At 35.5% G+C, this 21,448-nt stretch overlaps 1 protein-coding gene and 1 long non-coding RNA gene across 2 annotated transcripts; one reads left to right on the top strand and one right to left on the bottom strand.

Moving 5' to 3' along the window:
• Positions 1-1,278: 1,278 nt before the first annotated feature.
• On the bottom strand, positions 1,279-13,157 carry LOC104908218 (conserved oligomeric Golgi complex subunit 6). The gene is made up of 11 exons (XM_057395163.1): positions 12,657-13,157; positions 12,514-12,566; positions 9,593-9,740; positions 9,400-9,507; positions 9,166-9,233; positions 7,627-7,750; positions 7,388-7,534; positions 7,002-7,265; positions 6,633-6,914; positions 3,181-3,327; positions 1,279-2,049 (listed from the first exon to the last, which is right to left on the bottom strand). The coding sequence occupies exons 1-11, from the start codon at positions 12,873-12,875 to the stop codon at positions 1,531-1,533; spliced, it is 2,079 nt and encodes a 692-aa protein (XP_057251146.1). The 5' UTR covers positions 12,876-13,157; the 3' UTR covers positions 1,279-1,530.
• Positions 13,158-17,762: 4,605 nt separating this feature from the next.
• On the top strand, positions 17,763-19,223 carry LOC125498009 (uncharacterized). Its single transcript, XR_007274781.2, has 3 exons — positions 17,763-17,825; positions 18,424-18,486; positions 19,156-19,223. It is a non-coding gene; the product is annotated as an uncharacterized LOC125498009 (long non-coding RNA).
• Positions 19,224-21,448: the final 2,225 nt, after the last annotated feature.

The raw sequence follows: 21,448 nt of genomic DNA, 5'->3' as shown, positions 1-21,448 counted from the left end.
GAACAATATAAGAATTGTGATAATGACAATATAGTGAAGTTCGTGGCTAAAAATTGTTAGCAGGCTAGTAATTTAGAAATTAATAAAATGAGAGACAAAGAGCATGGGAAAGATTGACCACATAAATGTGTCAATAATGGCAGCTAAGATAGTAAGCAGAGCATGGACACAAAATAAAAGATAACTAGTATTTAGATCCGGACGATGCTTTGGGGTTTCTCTGTGCTACAATTTAGTAATAGTTAAATAAGTCATTTCATACTCATTTTAAAAAGTTATTTCATTCATTATATGAATTTCAAAACTTTTTCATTCATATATCACCATTAATTTTGATTAAATAAGCCATAATAGTACGGAGGAGTGATGGTTGGATCTCTTTCTTTCATACTTGAGGTTGTGGGTTCGAATTTTCACGTTAACAATTTTTTTAGACGTGAATAGAATATTATTAAATGAGGGATGGTAACATCTGACACATATACATTCTTAAGAACATTTTTGTAATAGTAGTACTAGTTATTATGCCCGAGCTATGCCCCGAATAAAGAAAAATTTATATTTATTAATATTATACTTTGAAATAATAAAACTAAATGACACTTGGTCTAGCGGTTTGAGACTTTATGTGAATTAAATGGAGTATAATTCTCTAGAGAGGTGCCACCGTTGCTCGTTAAGTAACGTCTTTTAATATATTAACTAGTTATTAGACCCGGGCTATGCCACGAGTAAGAAAAAAATTCCATTTATTAATATATTACTTTATGATAATAACACTAAATACAAGTTAGCCTAGTGGTTAAAACTTTAGTATATGTATTTGAGGTCTTGGGATCAAACCCTATACTATGCACTTTCTTATTTTTTTTTTATTGTACATGGATTACATGAACTAAACTTCCCTAGGGAGAGCGCCACGTGGCACATTTTCTTGTTTTCGCACGCCTTTTAATATATTTGTATAGATAGATCTGCTGCAAGGGGATTCGAGCCCTCTACTGCTCTACCTGCCATTTCATTGAACTCAGATAAAACCAACTCCGCTACATAGTTGTTTTGTTCGGCTACTGAAGTATCTTATACTTCTATGATGGGGCGGGCCAAGACCCGGGTAGGCCCTCCTGAGATCTGCCCCTGGCACCAAGAGTATGGTTAACTGGTTTGTCCTTGAAGTTCATATCCATTTTTATCTTCAAATTTAACCATAACACCCTTAGAACTTAGGTGAGGTTTTCCACTCGCAGGATGTTAATACTCCCTTCCAAAAATGTACTCTGTATTCTGTAATCTGTAGTGCACTACCATATAATATACGAGTATTATCAAAATTACAAATTCACCACTTTACAAATCACATCACCGCATCAAGGTCTTCAGGCAAACCATTCTTGCCATTTAAGCATGAAACCATCCTATGCATAGACTTCTTTCTCTTCCTCGAGGTTTAGACCACTGCTAAACTAATATAATTTCATCCAGAACTGTCAAATATAAAATTATAAGAATCATAAAGAAAGCGAAAGCAATTCAAATACCCAAAATGGTCCTAATCTGATCCGGTGGATGTCTAGCTAGTGATTTAGGATCTGGGTAAGAATTCTTGGGGTCCATTATTGCATTGTATACAAGCTCATACGAATCAGCGAGTGATTTTGCCAATTGAATACAAGCTTCCGAACGTAGCTTTGGCACCTGCAGCTGCTCAAATTCTGGGAGAGAATTGCCGGTTCCCAAAATGAGACCAAAGAAAATGTTCAGGCTTTCTGATAATGAAGCTGGAGAAGTCTCCTCCACTTCTGCCAAAGGACCCGCCAAAGCTTCTTCCCTTGCTTCTATGAACGTTTTCCTAAAGTTGGCCATCTTGCTCAACAAATTACATCTTCTTAGAATGGTCTCAACTTCTTTGTCTACAAGTATACGCATGTGGTTTTCTATCATATCACCAATGCTCTTCGCATATGTGGCTGCAGCTTCATGCCCAATCAGCGGTTGTTGGATGGTACACAAGCAGTTGATAAGGAAGATCTTAGAAGGTGTCTCAGCACTCTACAAGGAAAAGGACAAGCACAAATCACATGAATGCAAACTAATGTTGCATCAAAAGCAGCCAGATACACGTGCTGCCTTGTAAAAAAAAAACAAAAAAAGAGAGTAGCTTTCAGGCCATCTCTAACAGTTGTTTCACGAACAAACAAAAAAAAAGTTCCATCTGATCAGTTGGTATCTGAAAAGCATAACAGCCATCACCCAAATTAAGTTATTTAAGCTTATACTAAAGATCTGTCTATCTCCTAAAGTAAGCTTATACTGCCTTGTCTTATGATTGCATTGTTTCCCTTTTATGGAAGTTGCATAATACTTGCATCATTACCTGAATTGGCAATGAAATTGCTCTCTCTCTCTCTCCTATCACATGTGTTCCACTTTTTCTCTCTCTCTCTATCTCACTCCTCTTCATATGGGCTCCTAATATACTGTGCCCCCCAAGGTAGATGATGCAAGTATAATAAACGAGAAGTATTAAGGATCTGTCTGTTATAGCAGGGGTTATGCTGCTTAGTTGAGCTACTTTAGAGACATTGAGGTGATGATTACAGATTTGCAAAAAAAAAGTACATGGAACTCGTCTCTTGAGCTCAGTATCTGCAGCATACTTTGGTTAATCTGTTAGTGTGCAGGAACAGAGAAGTGATCCTAGACACCAGTGTCCAGTATGTGTTCAATTCTCAGCCTTCCCACTACTTTCAGCACTTGCTCTAAAGTCTAAATCATCATCGAAAGTTGAAATAGAATACAAAAAAAAAAAAATAACATTTCGTAATTGCAGAAAACCAAAGACCGAAGATTCATTAGATCATGCACAGAAAAGAAAAAGCCAACACTCTCCAATAGTATCATGTAGCAAAATTTATAATCAATCTCATAGTATTAACTTTTGGGGTTTTGAAATCAAACTCTAATTCTCTATATATGTATCTTTATCTCGATAGAATTTTTCGCGTAATGCCAATTAAACCAAAATATGGAAATGCTAGGTTCTTTCCTTTCTTGTCTTCTTTCCAATCATCTTTATGAAACCAAAGAAGCTGTAAGAGCCCAGAAAATATAGAAGACAGATATATATCTCTCAGCACTACAAATACATAAATCAGGACAGGAAGCCAAGCAGTTCTATACCTGAGGAGCTGAAAGGGTATCGTTATTACTCAGTATTGCATCAACTGATGATTTGTTAAGCTGATTGGAGTCAGAGCTCAGTCTGTTCCTCCTTGATGAGTAACCACCTCCTTTGGATTTGTGTGCCTCAGCTGCTTGCTCACACATCTACAATAAACAGGAACACTTATTAGTTTCTCAAATCTGACAGCAAATCAAGTTCTCCGTTGACTTTCTTCATGTGAAAAATTATTTTGGTGTTTAGAGAGGCCACAAGGGCAAGATGGGAATCGATCCCGGGAGAGAAGCTCTAACCAACTAAGCTATCCCTCACTCTCTCATGTGAAAAATTATGGATCATGACAAGAACCCGCAGTTCGCTCATTCTGGTGAAGTTGCATCCTAGTCCTGCCCTTTCTATAATTTGATAGCCCAATTTTTATTTGTCTTTGCCTCTTTGGACAATATTTTAGCAGGCATAATAAACAAGTCCTTGACACGATAGCCTGAAGACGTTGGTCTCTGACTGAAAAGTAAATGCTTATGATTGTCAAGCTTGTCAAGTGTGCCCACAGTCACTAAGATAGGCAATATTCACCAAACAAAGGAACAAACTATAAAACCAAAGACGAAGAAAGTAACATAATACCAGACAAACAAGCCTCTCCAAACCACTGTGACACAATGCTTTATTTTTGTTCCAGATGATCCTGATTCAACAGAAGGACTACTTTGACTCTTCTCCTATAACTAACTGCTAACTTTGCATGCAGTCACATCAGAACTTAAAGACTTTGACTTAACCATTGCTAAACCAACAAATGGGTAGGGATGGCAATCCAAACTGAATCCGACCCTAGTCCGCTCCGATCCGAAGGAAAAAATCCGAGTTGACTCCGACAAAAAAGTAATCTGACTCCGTTTAAAAAGTCCGACTCCGAGTCGGAGGAGGGTCGGAGTCGGATCTCATAGATTATCCGACATCCGAATCCGACTCCGACTTTAAGTCAATCAATCCTTTTTTCTTATAAATGTTAATGTATAATTTATGTATAACCTGACTTCGACTTTCAGCCAACAATATTATATAGGATTTTTCCATTGGAGAAATGATTGTTTTAAATAATGGTAATATTTGAATTATTTGTACTGTATAAGATTTTCATATGATTATAAGAATAAATTATAATGATTAGATCATTGTATTTTAGAAGACTATTCTATTATAAATAAAATGGGTAAAAAAATAAGTCTGATCAAATTCGGAGTCGGATGTTCAGATTTTAAGTCGGATCGAAGTCGGAGTCGGATGTTCGGATTTTAAGTCGGATCGGACTCGGATTATCAGAGTCGGATGTCGGAATCGGACTCGGATTTAAAATCCGACTTCTTGTAGGGTCGGAGTCGGATTATGCATAATCCGGTCCAAGTCCGACCCGTTGCCATTCCTACAAATGGGAGCTATATTGGACAAATAATTCAAATATTCCTTGTAGGACGACTACTGGACACTAACGGCTCGAACTTCTTTTATTCTGTAATTCTATACTATTTACTAAAGCACGAGATGCAAGGGCCAAATAAACAGCCGTATAAGCGTATTTTATCCGCTAAACCACAGCTGAATTTTAGGGCATTAAAACTATCAAATGACTAATATTTTTTTTTTGTTTTGAAGATTGAAATGACCAGTATATAAAAGATCCAGATTTACTTATTTAAGAGGATAGGTAACCATAAAATATTAGTTGAAATAGTGCCACCATTTTTTTGCTAATGCAGCCAAAATATCATTTACTGACATAAACTTCCGTCGTAGAAAGAAGCCCAGGTACCCCATTGTTTCATTTAATATAAAGATGGACTGTCGCTTAATCTTATTGAGATATAGATAGTCTATTTTGAAGGCGAGACTCTTCAATAACTTTATGGGGGTTCTCAAACGCCCTGATTCATAAATCTTATTCAAATTATAATACAAGGATGATTTTTTAAAACATTAAAGATACGGTCTATCTTGAAAGCCGACTCTTCAATAACTTTATCGAGATTCTCGAAGGCCCTCAGTATAATATTTAAATTATAATACAATATCTTGATGGAACTTCAAGCATATGTCCTAAGTTATTTCAAGTATGTTCTAAAATATTTTAAGTGTGTTCCAAATTATTTTAACTATGTTCTAAGTTATTTTTAATATGTTCCAAACAGGAAAGTAAGTAATTATCAAATAATTTCGGTGTGTTTTTGGTAATTTTCAGTTGATTTTTGTTTTTTTTAATTCCAAAAATGCAGAAATAAAGGATGCAATACTATTCATATTTTTTTTTCATAAATTGGTAAATCAGGAACATCAAAAGTCTAAAACGACTATTTAGAACACAACAAGAACTATTTAGAACACAACTAGAAATATTTAGAACATAACAAGAACTATTTAGAACACCAGTACGAACTATTTGGAACATAATAAAAACTATCTAGAACATAGCAAGGACTATTTGGAACTCTAGAAGAACTATTTAGAACACTAGAAGAACTATTTAAAACATATGTTTTACTATATTTAGAGCATAAGAACAACCACGTAGAACATCCTTTTCTTATTATCAACAAAATAATCACAAAATCAACACGGGAGAAAAATATTTTATGAAACATATGCTCTAAAAATTCAAGTATGTACTTCCTCAAAAGAAAAACTTAAGGATGTATCCTGAAATTAATAAGTATGTTCTAAAAAGTGTTGCATATGTTCTTTTTTTTTTTTTTTTTTTTGACAATTCCGACGTAGATTACTAATTAAAATAAGGTTCTAGCCCCCACATTGGTGGCTTGTCTACAACTTGAGTCATGAGAGTTATGAGCCTCCGGCTTTAGCATGCGATCTTGTTTAATTAGTTCCATACAATCCGGGGAAGGGGTCAAAATACATTCAAGGTTAAAATAAGTCCTACTATCCAGCCTAGCTTGTTTTGCAATTTCATCTGCTGGAGCATTAGCTTCTCTTTTCTCTTTTCATCCGTTGCGTATGTTCTAAAAATTTAAGTTTGTTTCCATAAAAAAAATTAAGTATTTTGCTTAGAAAAATTAAGTATTTTGTTCTAAAAAGTGTTGCATATGTTCTAAAAAAGTTAACTATATTTCCTAAAAAAAGGATAAGTATGTTGTTCTAAAGGGTGTTTGCATATGTTCTAAAAAGTGTGTCACAATTTCTAAAAAAGTTAAGTATGTTTCAGAAAAAAAAATAAGTATGTTCTAAAAAAGTTACATATGTTCTAAAACAAAATTTGTTCTCACATAAAAAAGTGTTCACACAAGAAATGTGCTCTCACAAGAGTCTTCCCCTATATATATATATATATATATATTAATATATATATATATATATATATATATATTCAGAAGTTAGGAGTAAGCTTCTTTGTGAACAACTAATACCCTTTTCTACAGTAATATAAATCAAGGTGCACCTGGATGATAGGATCCAATAAAGCAGATATCACAGGATCAAATTGTGGCTTCTTTGAAAGTGGAATCATCATGCCATCATATGTCTCCATTATTTCCAGTAGGACAGAAACTCCTTCTCTTACAGCAGGTGGAGGTGAAAGATCCACGGCAACAACAGGAGGATACCGAAGTAGCTTCTCTCCTCGACTCTTTAGAATGTCAAAGAATGTCTTCTGAGCAGCCCCCTTCAAAGTCCAGAGTGTTTGACAAAGCACTGTTTCACTCCCAATTAAATCAGAAATCTGTGAGGAGAAACATAAGAAGTTAATGGAAACAACTATTATAAATGTGAGAAAGGGGTTACATTGAAAGAGACCTCACTAGCTCACCGTGTAACTATAAAACTCCAGCTGATTACTAAGTTTATATGAAACTAGAAGACTAGGTTGAGATTGTAAGACTTGTTCCACTCTAACTTTGAATGGCCTGCAAACTCCTTCAAATATCCGATCAAGGACAAAGGTTAAATCAGCTTCTATCTTTCCTCGTTCACTTTCAGAGTTATTGGAGAGCTGACGTGCAGTTGGCCCAGAATCCATATCCGCATCCGGATCAAGCAGAGCATGCACAAGTTCTCTTTCAGAAGCCAGTGCCTTAAGGGGACAATCGGAGAACAAACTTTAGCACTAAAGCTCAAATATGTCTCAACAAAATTTAATATGCTAGCCAAAAACAGCAGACTAAAAGTAAAACCAGTAAGACTTAGGTGTCAAACCTGATGCAGCCATGCTAGCATATCACCCACATACCGCAAAGGATCATGGGCATGCACTTCAATAGGTCTGGGCAACCCACCAGGTCCTCCTCGAGTAAGAGCACTTATAAACCTTCTGAACAAGGCATTGTGCCTCATATTTGCTACCTACAAGTAAAATATGCGTGACACTTCATCAATTCAATGTAAAGGTATTCTCGGGATATCAGAAACTAAAGCTCTTGTCGTGATAAAAATACCTCTTCAGCACAGTATTTGAAGAGAACAGGCCTTTCTTTGAGGCATCGGACTGCTGTTCTTAGAAGTTCACTAACTTCAGGATTATCAGTGTCCCCCAACCTCCTACACTCCGCCTGAACCCACCTGAAAAAGAGAGGCATATAAGTGACTGCACTAAGCTAGCTAGCAGATAATTAGTAATTAAGAAATCCAAAAGAAAACCGAAATACAAGGTATCAAAAATACATACAAGCCAATATAATATAGACACACAAAGTCACAAACTACTCATAAAAAAGACCATAGGATAATTAAATTTATCTTTACATGTATAGTTCTTCTTACAGACTGTAATCTGTAAATTATGCAGTTTAATCAGGATAACAAACACACATCGATCACATGATTATCTAGGTCAGAATCACATTCGTGGAAGGACAAGGAAAAAGACATGCTACACTTTTTCTGAGATTATGCAGGTATAATTATAATCAAACAAGTGATTTCTTTTCCCCATCGCGATTTAGAAGGTGCACCCAAGTGCACAGTGCTCCTCGGCACCCTGTTCTTGATCAAACACTATGTGTTCTTTTTGTTCAATATCTTTTTATTACGACCTATGTTCTTTTGAACATGACACTGTACGAAAAAGAACCCGAATATATTTACACACCAGTACATACAGAAAAAGAACATGACTCAGTATGAAAAGAACATAAAGATGTTTAACAAGAAAGTAATAAGTAGAATTCAAAAATAGGTATGTTTTTTAATCAAAAGGTCCATATAATAAGGACATGTTAATCAGAACATGCCATTAGTATTTAATTTTAAATTCATTGGTGATATTTTTTTTCAATTTTAAATTTGAAAAATATGTTCTTTAATTTTAAACTGTATGTTTGATAAATGTCATTGGTGATATTTTTGATAAATTATGATAAATGTTCTTTGATAAATGAAGATTAAACATGTTCGTTGATTTTGAACTGCATGTTCTTTTTACCAAGAAAATTTGCTAAAAAAAAGTTAATGTTCTTTTAGATAAACGTGTTCTTTCGGGTCACATTGAGCACTGTGCACCCTAGTGCATAAACCATGCTTTGCTTTCGATGTACACTAAATCCCCTTAAACACTAGATATAAAGTTTCTAAGAGGGACATCAAATATTCTCCAACTCAGAATCATTCAACATATATAAAAAGCGCTCAGTGTTCTAAGTGTGTATCCAAAAGTTCAACCCCACTAATTTCTTGGAGTTCGAAATTTGTCTAATCTGAGTACCAAGTGCCAATCTTATTTGGCACCAAGGGTCTGATTCCTGTTGTTTAATCAGAGTCTAAGTAATGTTCACACTGACAACACATAGATATCAACTTATAAACATAATTGATGATTTCCCCCTCCCCTTTTTTCTTGTAGAAGATATGGATATATCCCTTTTACAGTTTTACTTCTCCCTCAGAGTTATGCTAACCTAAAATCAAGCAGCTTCGACATACCAACACAGCTATCAAGTAAGGCTCTACATAATTATATGTCACAAATGAAGCTTCACCTGCAAAGACGCTCATAGGCTCCCTCCTGGTACATAGCCATCATATCCATCAACTCCAGCCCTGCACGCTGTCATAATTATCTCCAAGAATTACATAACGATCCACACATACATCACTTAACATTTTTATCCGTTTCTTCTATTCATAGTAAACATCAAATGGAATAATTTTTTTCAGCTCAATGATGAAGAACAAGAAACAATGGCATGAGACCAAAAAGATATAAAAGTTACCTGATGATGTGTCTTGAGCAATATTTTGCAATTGGCATGAATTTCTTTAACATGGGAAAGCGCCTTGAAAAAATTTTCATTCAACTCTTCTTCTTTAAGAGCATTTATCTAAAAATGTAAGCACATGTCAGCAATGCTCTCAAAACCTAATAAACAAAAGAGGGGCAGGGGTATAAACAGCGAGAACTCACACCTCTTCATTAGATAGTTGATAGTCACGTAGAAAGCATGAAACAATCTCCTGTCTTTGAGTAGTAGCATCAAGTTCCAGTTTTAGCCTTTCCGTGGTACCTATAATATCCCCAGTGGTAGCACTACAACTGCTTAAAGCCTTCGCAATCCTGCCAATGCACAAAATAATACTTGTAATGTCCAATTTGTGTATGCAAGAAAAAACAGATTAGATAAGAAATTAGATAAGAGAAGTAGATCAAAGTGAAGCCACATTAATGGCCTTCAGTACAAGGATAGAAGGGAAAAGAATTATAGATTGTTCAAGAGGAGCGTTCTTAGGCCCCACGACCTTCATGAATGAAACCTATTTCCAGCATGCAGCTAGATCAGAGTGAGTTATTAATTTTGGGTTGAGCTATGGGTTTTTTCAATCTTACTGCTTGCAACTCAAATCAAGCTGATAGTCATATTTCCAACTGTTTACTAATATTTTGAGTATCTCATTAATACACGTCCAATATAAATTATTACTCATATATCATCACTCATATGTTCTATTTGATTCATATATTCAACTCCGCGCACAAGCTTTCGTCAGCTGTTTAGCTAAGTTCAAATTATTTGTCTCGAGTGGAGCTTCAACCAGGCAGAGCTCCATTTATTTTTTCAAACGGATTACATAGTACAAAGACATTGTTCTATTTTACCTCAGAAATCTCACAAAATATATATTCACAAAATTTCAGATAAGGGATACCCATGTTCAATATCAGTTCGTGTAAGTTCTAAACTAGTACAGTTAGGTTCAGATTACTCAGTTTCATGAAAAGGTTAACGACCAATATCTATTTTGAACAAGTATTTTTGGGTTGCCTTCAAATAATAAATGATAATGCAACAGCAACCCACTGTATTTCCCATTGTTCAAAGCAAGGTGGTGTACATAGAGGCATAATAAAAATTTACACCTTGAAGCTCTTTCTAAAAGACAGAGCAAAATCATTTTCCTTCTCTATAAGAAAGAAAAGGAAAAATGTGAGCATACATAAATGCAAACATTTTGAATAACATCATAATTTGTCCCATATTACTCTTCCATTATTTTAGAATGTCTAACAATTATTTTCCACTTACCTACTTCAAAAATAGAATTCCCATCCCCCATAAGAAGTGCATCACTATCAATTTTTCTCTCCCTACCCACTTTCAATTTTTTAGTTCACATTTAGCCAAATCTAGGCCCAATCCACTACTTTTTAGAATATGTGAGACAGACCCTAATCAGAAGATAAATATAGGACAAAGACAGTAATAGATAGAAGGGGATGACAAAGAAGGGAGGAGATGCAGACTAGAAACAATCTATATGGAAAGGCACCAACAACAAAACACACACACACAATACTATAAAGGATGAGCGGTAAGGGGGTCACTCTCCACCTGAATGCCTAAACTTATAAGATTTAGTTAAGAAAGGGCTAGCAATAAAAGATCAGCTGTATTGATACTAGAGTCCCACAACTTCCCATAAAATCCAGGTGCTTAACAAATTCAAGACAGGCTAAACTATAGCTAATCACTTAACCCCATTTAACCTCTTGGTAACTAGAGTTTAATTAATAACTATATAGATATAATACAGCTATGGTGGAATAAGAAAAAAAAAACTCAATTCCAACCACCTACAGCGATCTCAGAACAGCATTAGTAATCCTCATAGCCCCCACCTTCTAACTTCCCAGAAGGATTGAGCATGAGACTCTTCACTTGCCAGAGAAAGCAATACATCCTAACTCCCTCATATAAGCAACTATTAAAAAGCAAACAAGTAAACCAAGATTCACATGAGCTAGCAAAAACCAGAACTACAAGCCTAGGAAATAAGTGGTCTTTGAGTTATAGACTAGAAAAGCCACCCTAAAAATTTAGCCTCAATAAATCGCAGTCCAAGTCATCCTTTCAGTAGAAAGCCTCCCTTCATCTCTACGTATCCGTAACACCCACAAAAAGCATATCATACTTTTGGAGTTCTCCTTCTACACTTTCTGGCTGCAAATTTGATCTCTTCTTCTAAAGAGCCTACAGGTGTAATTGCAGAATTGTCTCCAGCTTGAAACCACAAAAGCTGCATAGGGGGTGAGGGTCACAGGGATATAATTCCACTTTGCCAAAGCAACATCAATGAGGAGTAATTGTCTCTATGATGTAACACAAGCCAAGTAATGAGAAGGCTTTTAGAAGTGGCATAATTATTACATACAATTCTTGTCCATCCCAAGGTCTGATGATTACCCATGCACTTCAATAGGAAATATATTTCCTTCATACAATTCTTAGTAAATATCCTTAATTAACTTCCCGCAATTTGTTGAAAGTTAATTTCCTTTTCTACTTTTTTTGTGCCCACCCAAACAACTATCATATCATACATTCCCAAAAAAATTAATTTCCCTAATTCTTATAGTCAGCCAAACAAGCACTAATTCAAAAGTTCCTGGAGAGATAATTGTCCTTATTCTAACATAACTTAAAAGTCACTTATATCAGCTCGTTATGAAGAAATCATCCTCTCTACTACTTGCCAGTTACTATACGAAAGAATGTCTTGCAGCTCTAATGCTCTTAACTTACTCTCCTGTAATAAGCATGCTTCCGTGTTTTCTAGCAGGCCCTAAATTTCTGGTCTTCTTTCTCTCCACTAATAGACCCTTCCATCAAAAATTCACATGGTGTACTCCAACATGGTCGCAAAGTTGAAAGATCAACTCGTAATTTTCACAACGATACACAATTGTCAATCTCGTACACTATATCCAGTAAGCATCATAATTGTAATTCAATTAAAACAACATTCCAACACAACAATAACAGCAAGAATCATGCCATTTGCAGACCAATCAAAACACATGAATACAAAAAAAAATCAAATGAAACAGTTACCTGTCACAGCATTCAGCAAGTGCATTAACCTCCTCTTCCACCTGATCCAATGCCTGAAAAAACAAAAATCAACAACACTAAAAAAATCATCTCAAAACAACATGTGACATTGATGTTGATTAAGAAGAGAGAGAAAATAAAACCTGTTGCGCAGCATCAGAAGCAGTAAGAAAGTCGTGATTAATGGAAAGAGAGCGCTTCTCAATGGTAGATCTGAGGTTTCGGCGAGCATGAGAAGAGTTATCGGTATAAAATGTGGAGAGTGTGGAGAGAGAAGAGAGAAGTTCCGGCGAGTCGATTCGAGATTCTAGAACCTTCTTTAACTTCCTTGATAATCCCGGCGCTAATGTCGCCGTTCCCATTGTGGCGATTGATTCTCGAGTGCTACTGATTCAGAGATTGATTTGTAGAGAATCTTTTGATTTTGTAGATTCTGGAATTTTTTTAGAAGAGATTCATGTGTCTCAGATTGAATTGATCATTCAGCAGGTGTGTTTTTGTGATGAGGTGATGCAAGAAATTGGTAAGAGTTTGTGATCTTCGAACAGAAGGAGAGAGATGAGATGAGAGAGTGCCGCGGCAAAGTCCAAACTCCAAACTAGCACTCTACCCACTTCCTATTTCTCTAGTCAATTTTCTCTCTCCTCTTACAAAGGATTATTTTACATATACACTTCGCTCATATATTAAAAAAGACACCATCCAATTTAAAAACTCAAGTATATAAAAATAGTAAAATACGCCACAGAATGTAGATAAGTGAATAATCAATTTTTACTATGCAATTGTACCGTACAAGGTAGTATATGCGTAACTTTGTACGCAACCTTGGTGTATAAAGCACTGCACTTGTATCAGTAAGAAGTGGGCAATTAATCTACTTACATTTTGCATCTACTTCTCTTACTCTTCCTCCCTTAATCTCTAACACGTTATCAGCACGAACAACTCTAAGGTATAAAAAAAAATTCCAACTTCACAAAAATTACTAGAAACTACTTTAGTTTATTTTGTGAGAAGTATGCTCTATTGTTGTCGAGAACTCGAATCTTCTATATCAGAAACTCATAAAAAAATTTAGAAACCTTTCATATCTAACTCTACTAGACTTCCCGTGAAATTATTTTATACAAAGTAAAAAATATACTCACCATATCCACTGCACACCTTCATCTCCTTTTTTTTTCCCATTTTGGTACTCGCTCTAATAATATGATGCAATCGAATCATGAATTTTCTTTTATTTGACATACACTAGATATCATAATACTTAAGAAGAAAAATAGAGAGAGAAAGAATATATGACTTTTGAATATGAGAAATAAGAGAGAAAGTAAGAATGATCTACTTCTTATAAGCTGTAAAAGAATCCAAGGTCATGTTTTTTTTCGTTCATAATACATATGGCTTTCATGCATGAAGACACTCCACTGCATAAAGGAAAATTAGTTTTACTGTAGCCTATAGTCTAATGGAATACAACATCGTTGATCTTATCACTCATCATTTTTGGCTGCATATCACGTACAAGCTAAGAAAAAAATTGAAAGTTCTACTTATTTTTGGCATTTTCCCCTTGTTCTTATTATCTAGCATTTATTTCCTTTTATAGTATTGTTGTTGCTTTTGTTCCTTTTATCTTTCATTTAACTTTATAAGAAAGAATTAAAACTGATGATATATAGAATATAATGGTCATCTTATGAGATACTTATATTATTTTCACAAGTTCTTTTGGGTATTGCTTCGTCTTATCAAATAAGTTTAATAGTTCTTTCTTGTTTCTGGTAATATTGTTATCACTAGTAAAAGTTACTTCTGGTCACGTGCCCTAATTTCTCCAATATTATTATTTGTTTATTACCAATATGTATACATTTACATATTGTAAAATACAGTTTGGCAATTACCTCTATAAATACCGGATTACATGTCTCTTACCACCACACACCCCTTATCTTATCTTTACTTTTTATCCAAAATCTATCCATCTCCAACTTTTCTTCTTCCACCTAGTTTTGACCCCCATTTTTTCCCGACCACCATGAATCCCAACAACAATAACCAACTTTCATCTTCGTCTTTTGAAGAAGATTTTATGATGATACAGTTTTATTTATCCCTCATTATGGCTCTAATAGCCTTACTAATGGGGATAATTATTTTCTTTTTTACACAAAAATAAAATCCAAACACAATCTCCTTGGCGAAATAGGCCAAAAAATGCACAAAAAATTTTATTAGTTGTGCATTTTACTAGGTTTTTTTGTTTTAGTATGTATTATATAGTCTTTTTTCCTTTCTTGTTATCATTTATTTTTGATTTTTTTTTTGTTTTGTTTTAAAAAGATTAGTAGTTGTTATATACTAAACTTATATGGATTATGTGTTTGTAATATTTCTTTGCATAATATTTATGATGATAAAAATTAGGGGGAGATAATATATATAATTTATCATCATTTACTAATTTTAAATATTTACATGTTTGTAGTAAAAGATGGGAGATCTAATGAAAAGATAATTTAACATACTAAATCTATCTGGCCATAAATTTTTAGAATGGAAGGTGGACGCCCAAATGAATTTAAAGTCCCAGGGATTGGAACATACAATTCAAAGTACCACAGCCCAACAAAATGATGCAACTACATCAACCACGCATCGGTTAAAATAGCAACTGAACAAACAAAGGCAAAAGCCTTAGTCCTTCTCAGACATCACTTACATGACAGTTTGAAAACTGAATATCTACTTGTGGAGGATCCCAAAGAATTATGGGACAACTTAAATGAAAGATATGGACATCACAAAAGTGTGCTCCTCCCTAAGGCACATTTTGACTGGACCAATCTGAGGTTCCAAGATTTTAAAATAGACAGTGATTACAATACAACAATACTGGTTAAGAGCTTTAAAAAAATACTCTGAGCTAATCTCAGTGTTGCTTGTGGCTGAACAAAAATAATGATCTTTTATTGAAAAATTATAATCTCAGACCTACAGGGTCTTCAGCCTCATACGAAATAAATGCAATAGAAAACTTTGATCCACTAGAAGCAAATGTTGTACATAGGGGTGGACGCGGTAATTACAACGGTCGTGGGAGAGGACGTGGTAATTATCGTGGCTGAGGGTGTGGACGTGGCAGAGGCCAATTTTTCCCGAGAAACAATAATTTCAAAAATTTCGGAAGGGGATAACAAGGAAATTACAAGCAAACCCCAAAAGGGAAAGATGCATGTTATAGCTGTGGTATGATTGGGAATTGGGGCCGCACTTGCCGCACAACCAAACATTTAGTAGAACTCTACCAAGGTTCCAAAAGAAAAGGAAAGGATGCGGAAGCCAACTTTGTCAATGAGGCAAATACCTCCATGCCTAGCCTTGACATATCTGACTTACTTTTTCATGGATGAAGCCAACACTCGGGAAAAGACTTTACCTTGGGAGAAAACAATAATGTTTAGCTAATGCATGTATCAATTTTTTTTATTTCTTGTTCACTTGTACTTTTATTTCAGTCATGTACTTCATTACTATCAATAAAATACACATTTGTTTTCTTCTTAAACTAACTATATGTTATTTTACTCTGAAGATATGAATCGAGTTGGAAATGAATATAAATGCCTTTTGGATAGTAGAACAACACATACCATATTGAAAAATAAAGAGTATTTTTCAGAATTGTTAATGTTCCAAGCCGATGTTAACACTATATCCGAAACATCAAAATTAATAGAAGGCTCTGGAAAGGCTTGCATAATGCTCCCAATGGACAAAATTAAGCATCAATGATGCACTATACCCAAGTAAATCGCGAAGAAATCTCATAAGTTTTCGAGATGTGCGTAAAAACGGTTATCATCTAGAAACAATGATGGATAGCCAGAAGGAATATCTTTGTATCACAAAAAATAAATGTGGCAAGAAATTTATATTTGAAAAATTCCCAGCATATTTATCAGGATTATATCTTATTGACACACGTCCAGTTGAAATAAATATGATCTCTAAGCGAAAATTAGAGAATAAACATTGATTACTTTATGGCATGACCGCTTAGGTCATCCTGGCACAGGAATGATGGAGAAGATAATCGAGAATTCAATTGGATATCCGATAAGAAACATAAGAGTTCCTAAATCAGATGAATTAATCATGTGTTGCATGTCCTCTTGGCAAATAATTGATAACAAGGCCTTCTAGAAATAAAATTGCAACTGAATCCCCAACATTTTTGGAGAGAATACAAGGCGATATTTGTGGGCCAATTAACCCTCCATGTGGACATTCTGATACTTCATGGTATTAATTGATGCGAGTCTTTTGTCAAGTAGAAATATTGCTTTTGCAAAATTCTTACGAAAATTATTTGATTAAGAACTCAATTCTCAAATCACACAATAAAGAAATTGAGGCTTTGTAATATCCCGTATTTAAGTAATACTAATTGTCGGATTAATTATAAATTTTTCAAACTAACAAAAACAAGATTTATAGATATTAAAATGCATAATAAGCTATTTTAAGTTTCCTTTATTTAATCTAACTTGTGGACAATAAAACAAGTATATACTTAAGTAAAAATAGAAATTATAAAAATGCCCCTATGAGTCTAACTCTAGCCCATCTTCTTCCTTCCTCCATTTTCTTTCTCTGGCAATTTTTTTTGAAGTGTTCACACATGAAATCAAACACTTCAATTCAATACTACAACGCTCATGTCAGAAATCTTCTTCATTAGTCAATAAAGCTTGCCACAATATCTCACAAAATCTGGAAGAAGCCTCAAAGTTTGAATTCTCAATCTTCCTCCATTAATGTAACTTGACCAAAGTTCATAAGCTTTGAATTATAAACTGAACAGCAAGGCAATGGCAACCTCCAACAAGTTCTATAAATACCGATTGATTCCCAAGTTTTGCCAACACAAACAAAACCAAAAAAAAAAAAAAATCAGAATTTTGTTAGCCAAAAATACCACAAAGAATACCACTGCTTTCCTTCTCTGTTTTGGGCAAGCTGCCCAAACCACCACTTCGACACCCACGTCTTCCGCCGTTATCCCCAGCCACCGACCACTTCGCGCCGTCCAGTCGCGCAGCCCGCCTCCCAACACCGCCACTACCCAGCCAACCACCAAACACCCACAAGCACTCCTTTCTCTCTCTTCGACCCACCTGCACAGCTGCACGAAACTCCACCTGAAACGAGCCACTCTGACACCTTTGAACTCGCTGCTGCATTCTCCCTCTCCGGCGACACGCAGCTGTTCCTCTTTTCCCCTGTTTTGTTTTTGCCGCAAGGTATATGGAAACAAACCTTCTGTTTCCTTTTTATTCTCTTTCCTTTTTATCTTCTGTTTTGTATGAGTTATAGTATGTAGGCTCATTTAATAATTGAACTTGATTAGTGATTTTGGGCCTAATGTACCTAACCATATTTTACTAAAAACAATTCACGTAAGTTTATGAAATGTTGATACTAGTACCTTTTGACTACCCATTAATATTATTGGAAGTATTACGTAACATTACAACTAGTTACTAGTTTACTACAATGTTAAAGGTAAAATCTAAGTAATATGACTTAGCTTAATTAATTGGCAAGTTGGGTGAAACAAGTTTAGCAAATATAATACTAAGTAGTCTTATCCTTTGTTTTATTAAGTTCATATTATTAACCTTAATTTATTAATATTTAAGTATGACAAAATTTATTTTATAAAAGCTAGTGTAATAATAATAATTATTTAAGTAATAAGACGATACTTATAAAGTTAGTAAATAAACGAATATACATAGTCCAACTATTAATATGGTTAACGAGTCAACCTTATAACAATAATAGTAACAAATGAGGAATGTTACGATATTAATCGTCTCATTATCAATTATTGGTTAGATTAAGGAAAAAGGGATATTACAAGCCTCCCCCGACTATCAAAGTTACTAAGCAGGATTTGAGGTAACGTCTACTGCTAACACCCGCATTCCCTTTCTAAATATCTGTTTTATGTTGATATTTATAATGTTTATGTTAAATGTATGCTTTTATGGATTGCGGGATATGAAATCTTTTTTTGAACATGATATTTCATGACGTTACGTAATTATGATGAATTGCGAAAGATTAAAGAATATGATTTCCATGATGATTGTGAAGTATAATGTATAAATAAAAAGAAATGGAACATGATAAACAAAAGTGAAAGATGGTTCTTGGCAGTACGATGTTATGTTGGTCGTGCACGTACCGTTCTATTCTATGGCGGAAACGCCACTTCTGGTTAGGGGCAATTGTCCCTGGTGGCACCGCACTATGCATGGCTTTATGCCACCTTCTGGTTAGGGACATTGTCCCTGGTGGCTATTGCCCTATGATTATGATGATGATGATGATGATGGGAGACGTCCCTGTATGTTATACTCGCCAAGTTACCAATAAGATAATTATGATGATGATTATGATATGAAGATAATAATGAATTTATGTTTACATAAAATGTTTATGAAATGTTTTTACTCTATTCTCTCTCCTCCCTGTTTGCAACTAAAATGAATTGAAATGAATTTACGATGTTAGAGTAGTATGTTACTGGGCTTCGGCTCATGACGTTTTGTTTTTCTGTTTTAGGTAATGACGGGGATGACGGAATGGCGTAGCAGTGAGGAATAATTACTACTTAAATTATGCAGACTCTTAATTATGTATTCTAAGCTTAAGAACATTAATTTTGAACCTTAACTATATTTCACCTAGTTATTTATGCATTTCTAAGTTAGTTATGAAGTTTAATATTTATAAAGTTACGTTCTTTAACGAACTTATGTTGCCTTGTATTTTCCAAAAGGAAAGTACGGCAGTAACGCACCGACTAAGTTAAGTCTTCCGCTGCTAATTAAGAGTTAATTAATGAACTAACGATGCTTAGGAGTCGGGGCGTTACAGAATGGTATCAGAGCCAACGGTTCCGAAACCTTAAGTAAAACCTTACAGGTTTTACGTATTTCAAATAAGAACTAAAATGGTTTAGGATAAGTAATTTAGCTAAGATGAGATAATAATAATAACAATAAAATGGTTGTAGATAAATAAGGAAAACAATAATGAATATGAGTGTGAGAGATAGGACGGGAATGGGAAACTTTTACGCTACTTTAACGATGTTGACAGAGTATGTTGCTGGCAAATGAGTATGTCATAAACGTAAAATATTTTATGTGTTAGACGATGGCCTCAAGCGAAAGTGACCCTATTAATGGAGGAAACGCAAACCACGAATCCGAGGTCACGCTCGAAGAAATGAGGGCAAGGATTGACGCATTGCGTAGCGACCCTGTTTTTGGAGATGCCACCGGAGATGCTAGTGATAACCGAATGGATTTAATGAGGCTGATGATGATGGAGCTTTTACAAGGAAATCGACAAAGGCCTAGGACTGAACAAGAAGAGTGCTCAAACATGTTCAAGAGGTTCTCGGCTCATAAGCCCCCAACTTATGATGGAAAGCCAGACCCCCTGAGTTTGAAGAATGGCTCAACGGCATGGAAAAATTGTTTGATGCTACCACAGTGCCCCGATAAGTGGAAAGTTAACTTTGCAGTCTTTTATCTGAAAGGACAAGCCGATCTCTGGTGGAAAACTGCCAAGGAAATGCAACAGCATCCTGGATTCGGATGGGAACATCTAAAGGAGGCCATGCGCAACCAGTTTTACCCTCAGTCATTGCAACTCCAAATGGAGTCGGAGTTTATTCATTTGAAACAGAGGAATATGACAGTCTTGGAATACGCGGTGAAATTCAATGAACTTGCTCGATTCGCTCCAGACTTGGTTTCCACTGATCGCAACGAATGAATCGTTTCGAAGGAGGTCTAAACGTTGACCTTCAGGAGAAACTAGCAGCACATATGAGCAAATCCTATCAGGAATTGTATGATAGGGCCATCAATGTCGAACGCAAGACGAAACTTAGAAAGGAGGTGTTTGAGAATGGTAAGAGGAAAGGAAAACCTCAAGAAGGCCAATCAAGCAACATTTTCCACAAGAAGTTGAATACTGGTTACGTGGAGGAGAATCGTAATCAAAACAAGTTCCTCGGTGCAACAAGTGTAACAAGCAAGGCCATTGGGCAAGGGACTGTCGTAAAGGCACCGACCAATGTTATCGATGTGGTAAACAAGGCCATATAGTGAAAGATTGTCCTGTTCAAGAACAACGAGGCCACAACGTGAACAACCATGGCTTCACAAGGAATCAAGGGAATGGACAGAACTCCACTTATAGCGGCAATGCGAACAACAATCGTAATCCTCCGAGAGGACCTCCACAAGCTGGGAGAGTGTTCATGATGCAAAGAGAAGAAGCTGAAGCTGATGATACCGTCATCACTGGTACTTTCCCTGTCCACTCTATACCCGGTTTATTCTGGAGCTTCACATTCATTTATATCTACTGCATTTTCTAGAACTTTGAATGCAAAACCATGCCCTAAATTCTCTGCCATGTCAGTTTCCATCCCAAATGGTGAATCTATCTCATGTGATGTCATGTATAGAAACTGCCCTATCCTTATAGGAGGCTATGAGTTCCTAGTTGACCTAGTTCAATTTGAATTAACCGACTTTGATGTGATATTGGGAATGGATTGGTTATCCAAGTACCAAGCCGACATTAATTGCCTTAACCATGAGATAACCCTTAGAAGACCTGATGGGTGCAAGGTTTCTTATCGAAGAAGAAAAGCCAAATCCCGTATTATCTCAACCTCAAAAGTATTCAAACTACTTGCGAAGGGTTGTTACGGATACCTTTGCAATGTAATAGACCTAGCAAAACCTGAAAGCCCTTTGTCCGACATCCCTATAGTAAAAGAGTACCCTGACGTATTTCCAGAAGACATACCTGGTATGCCTCCGCAAAGAGA

This window comes from Beta vulgaris, chromosome 5, assembly GCF_026745355.1.
Source record: "Beta vulgaris subsp. vulgaris cultivar EL10 chromosome 5, EL10.2, whole genome shotgun sequence".
Taxonomy (NCBI): Eukaryota; Viridiplantae; Streptophyta; class Magnoliopsida; order Caryophyllales; family Amaranthaceae; genus Beta; species Beta vulgaris.
The sequence above is the reverse complement of the archived record's forward strand: the minus strand, read 5'-3'. Positions and strand labels throughout refer to the sequence as shown.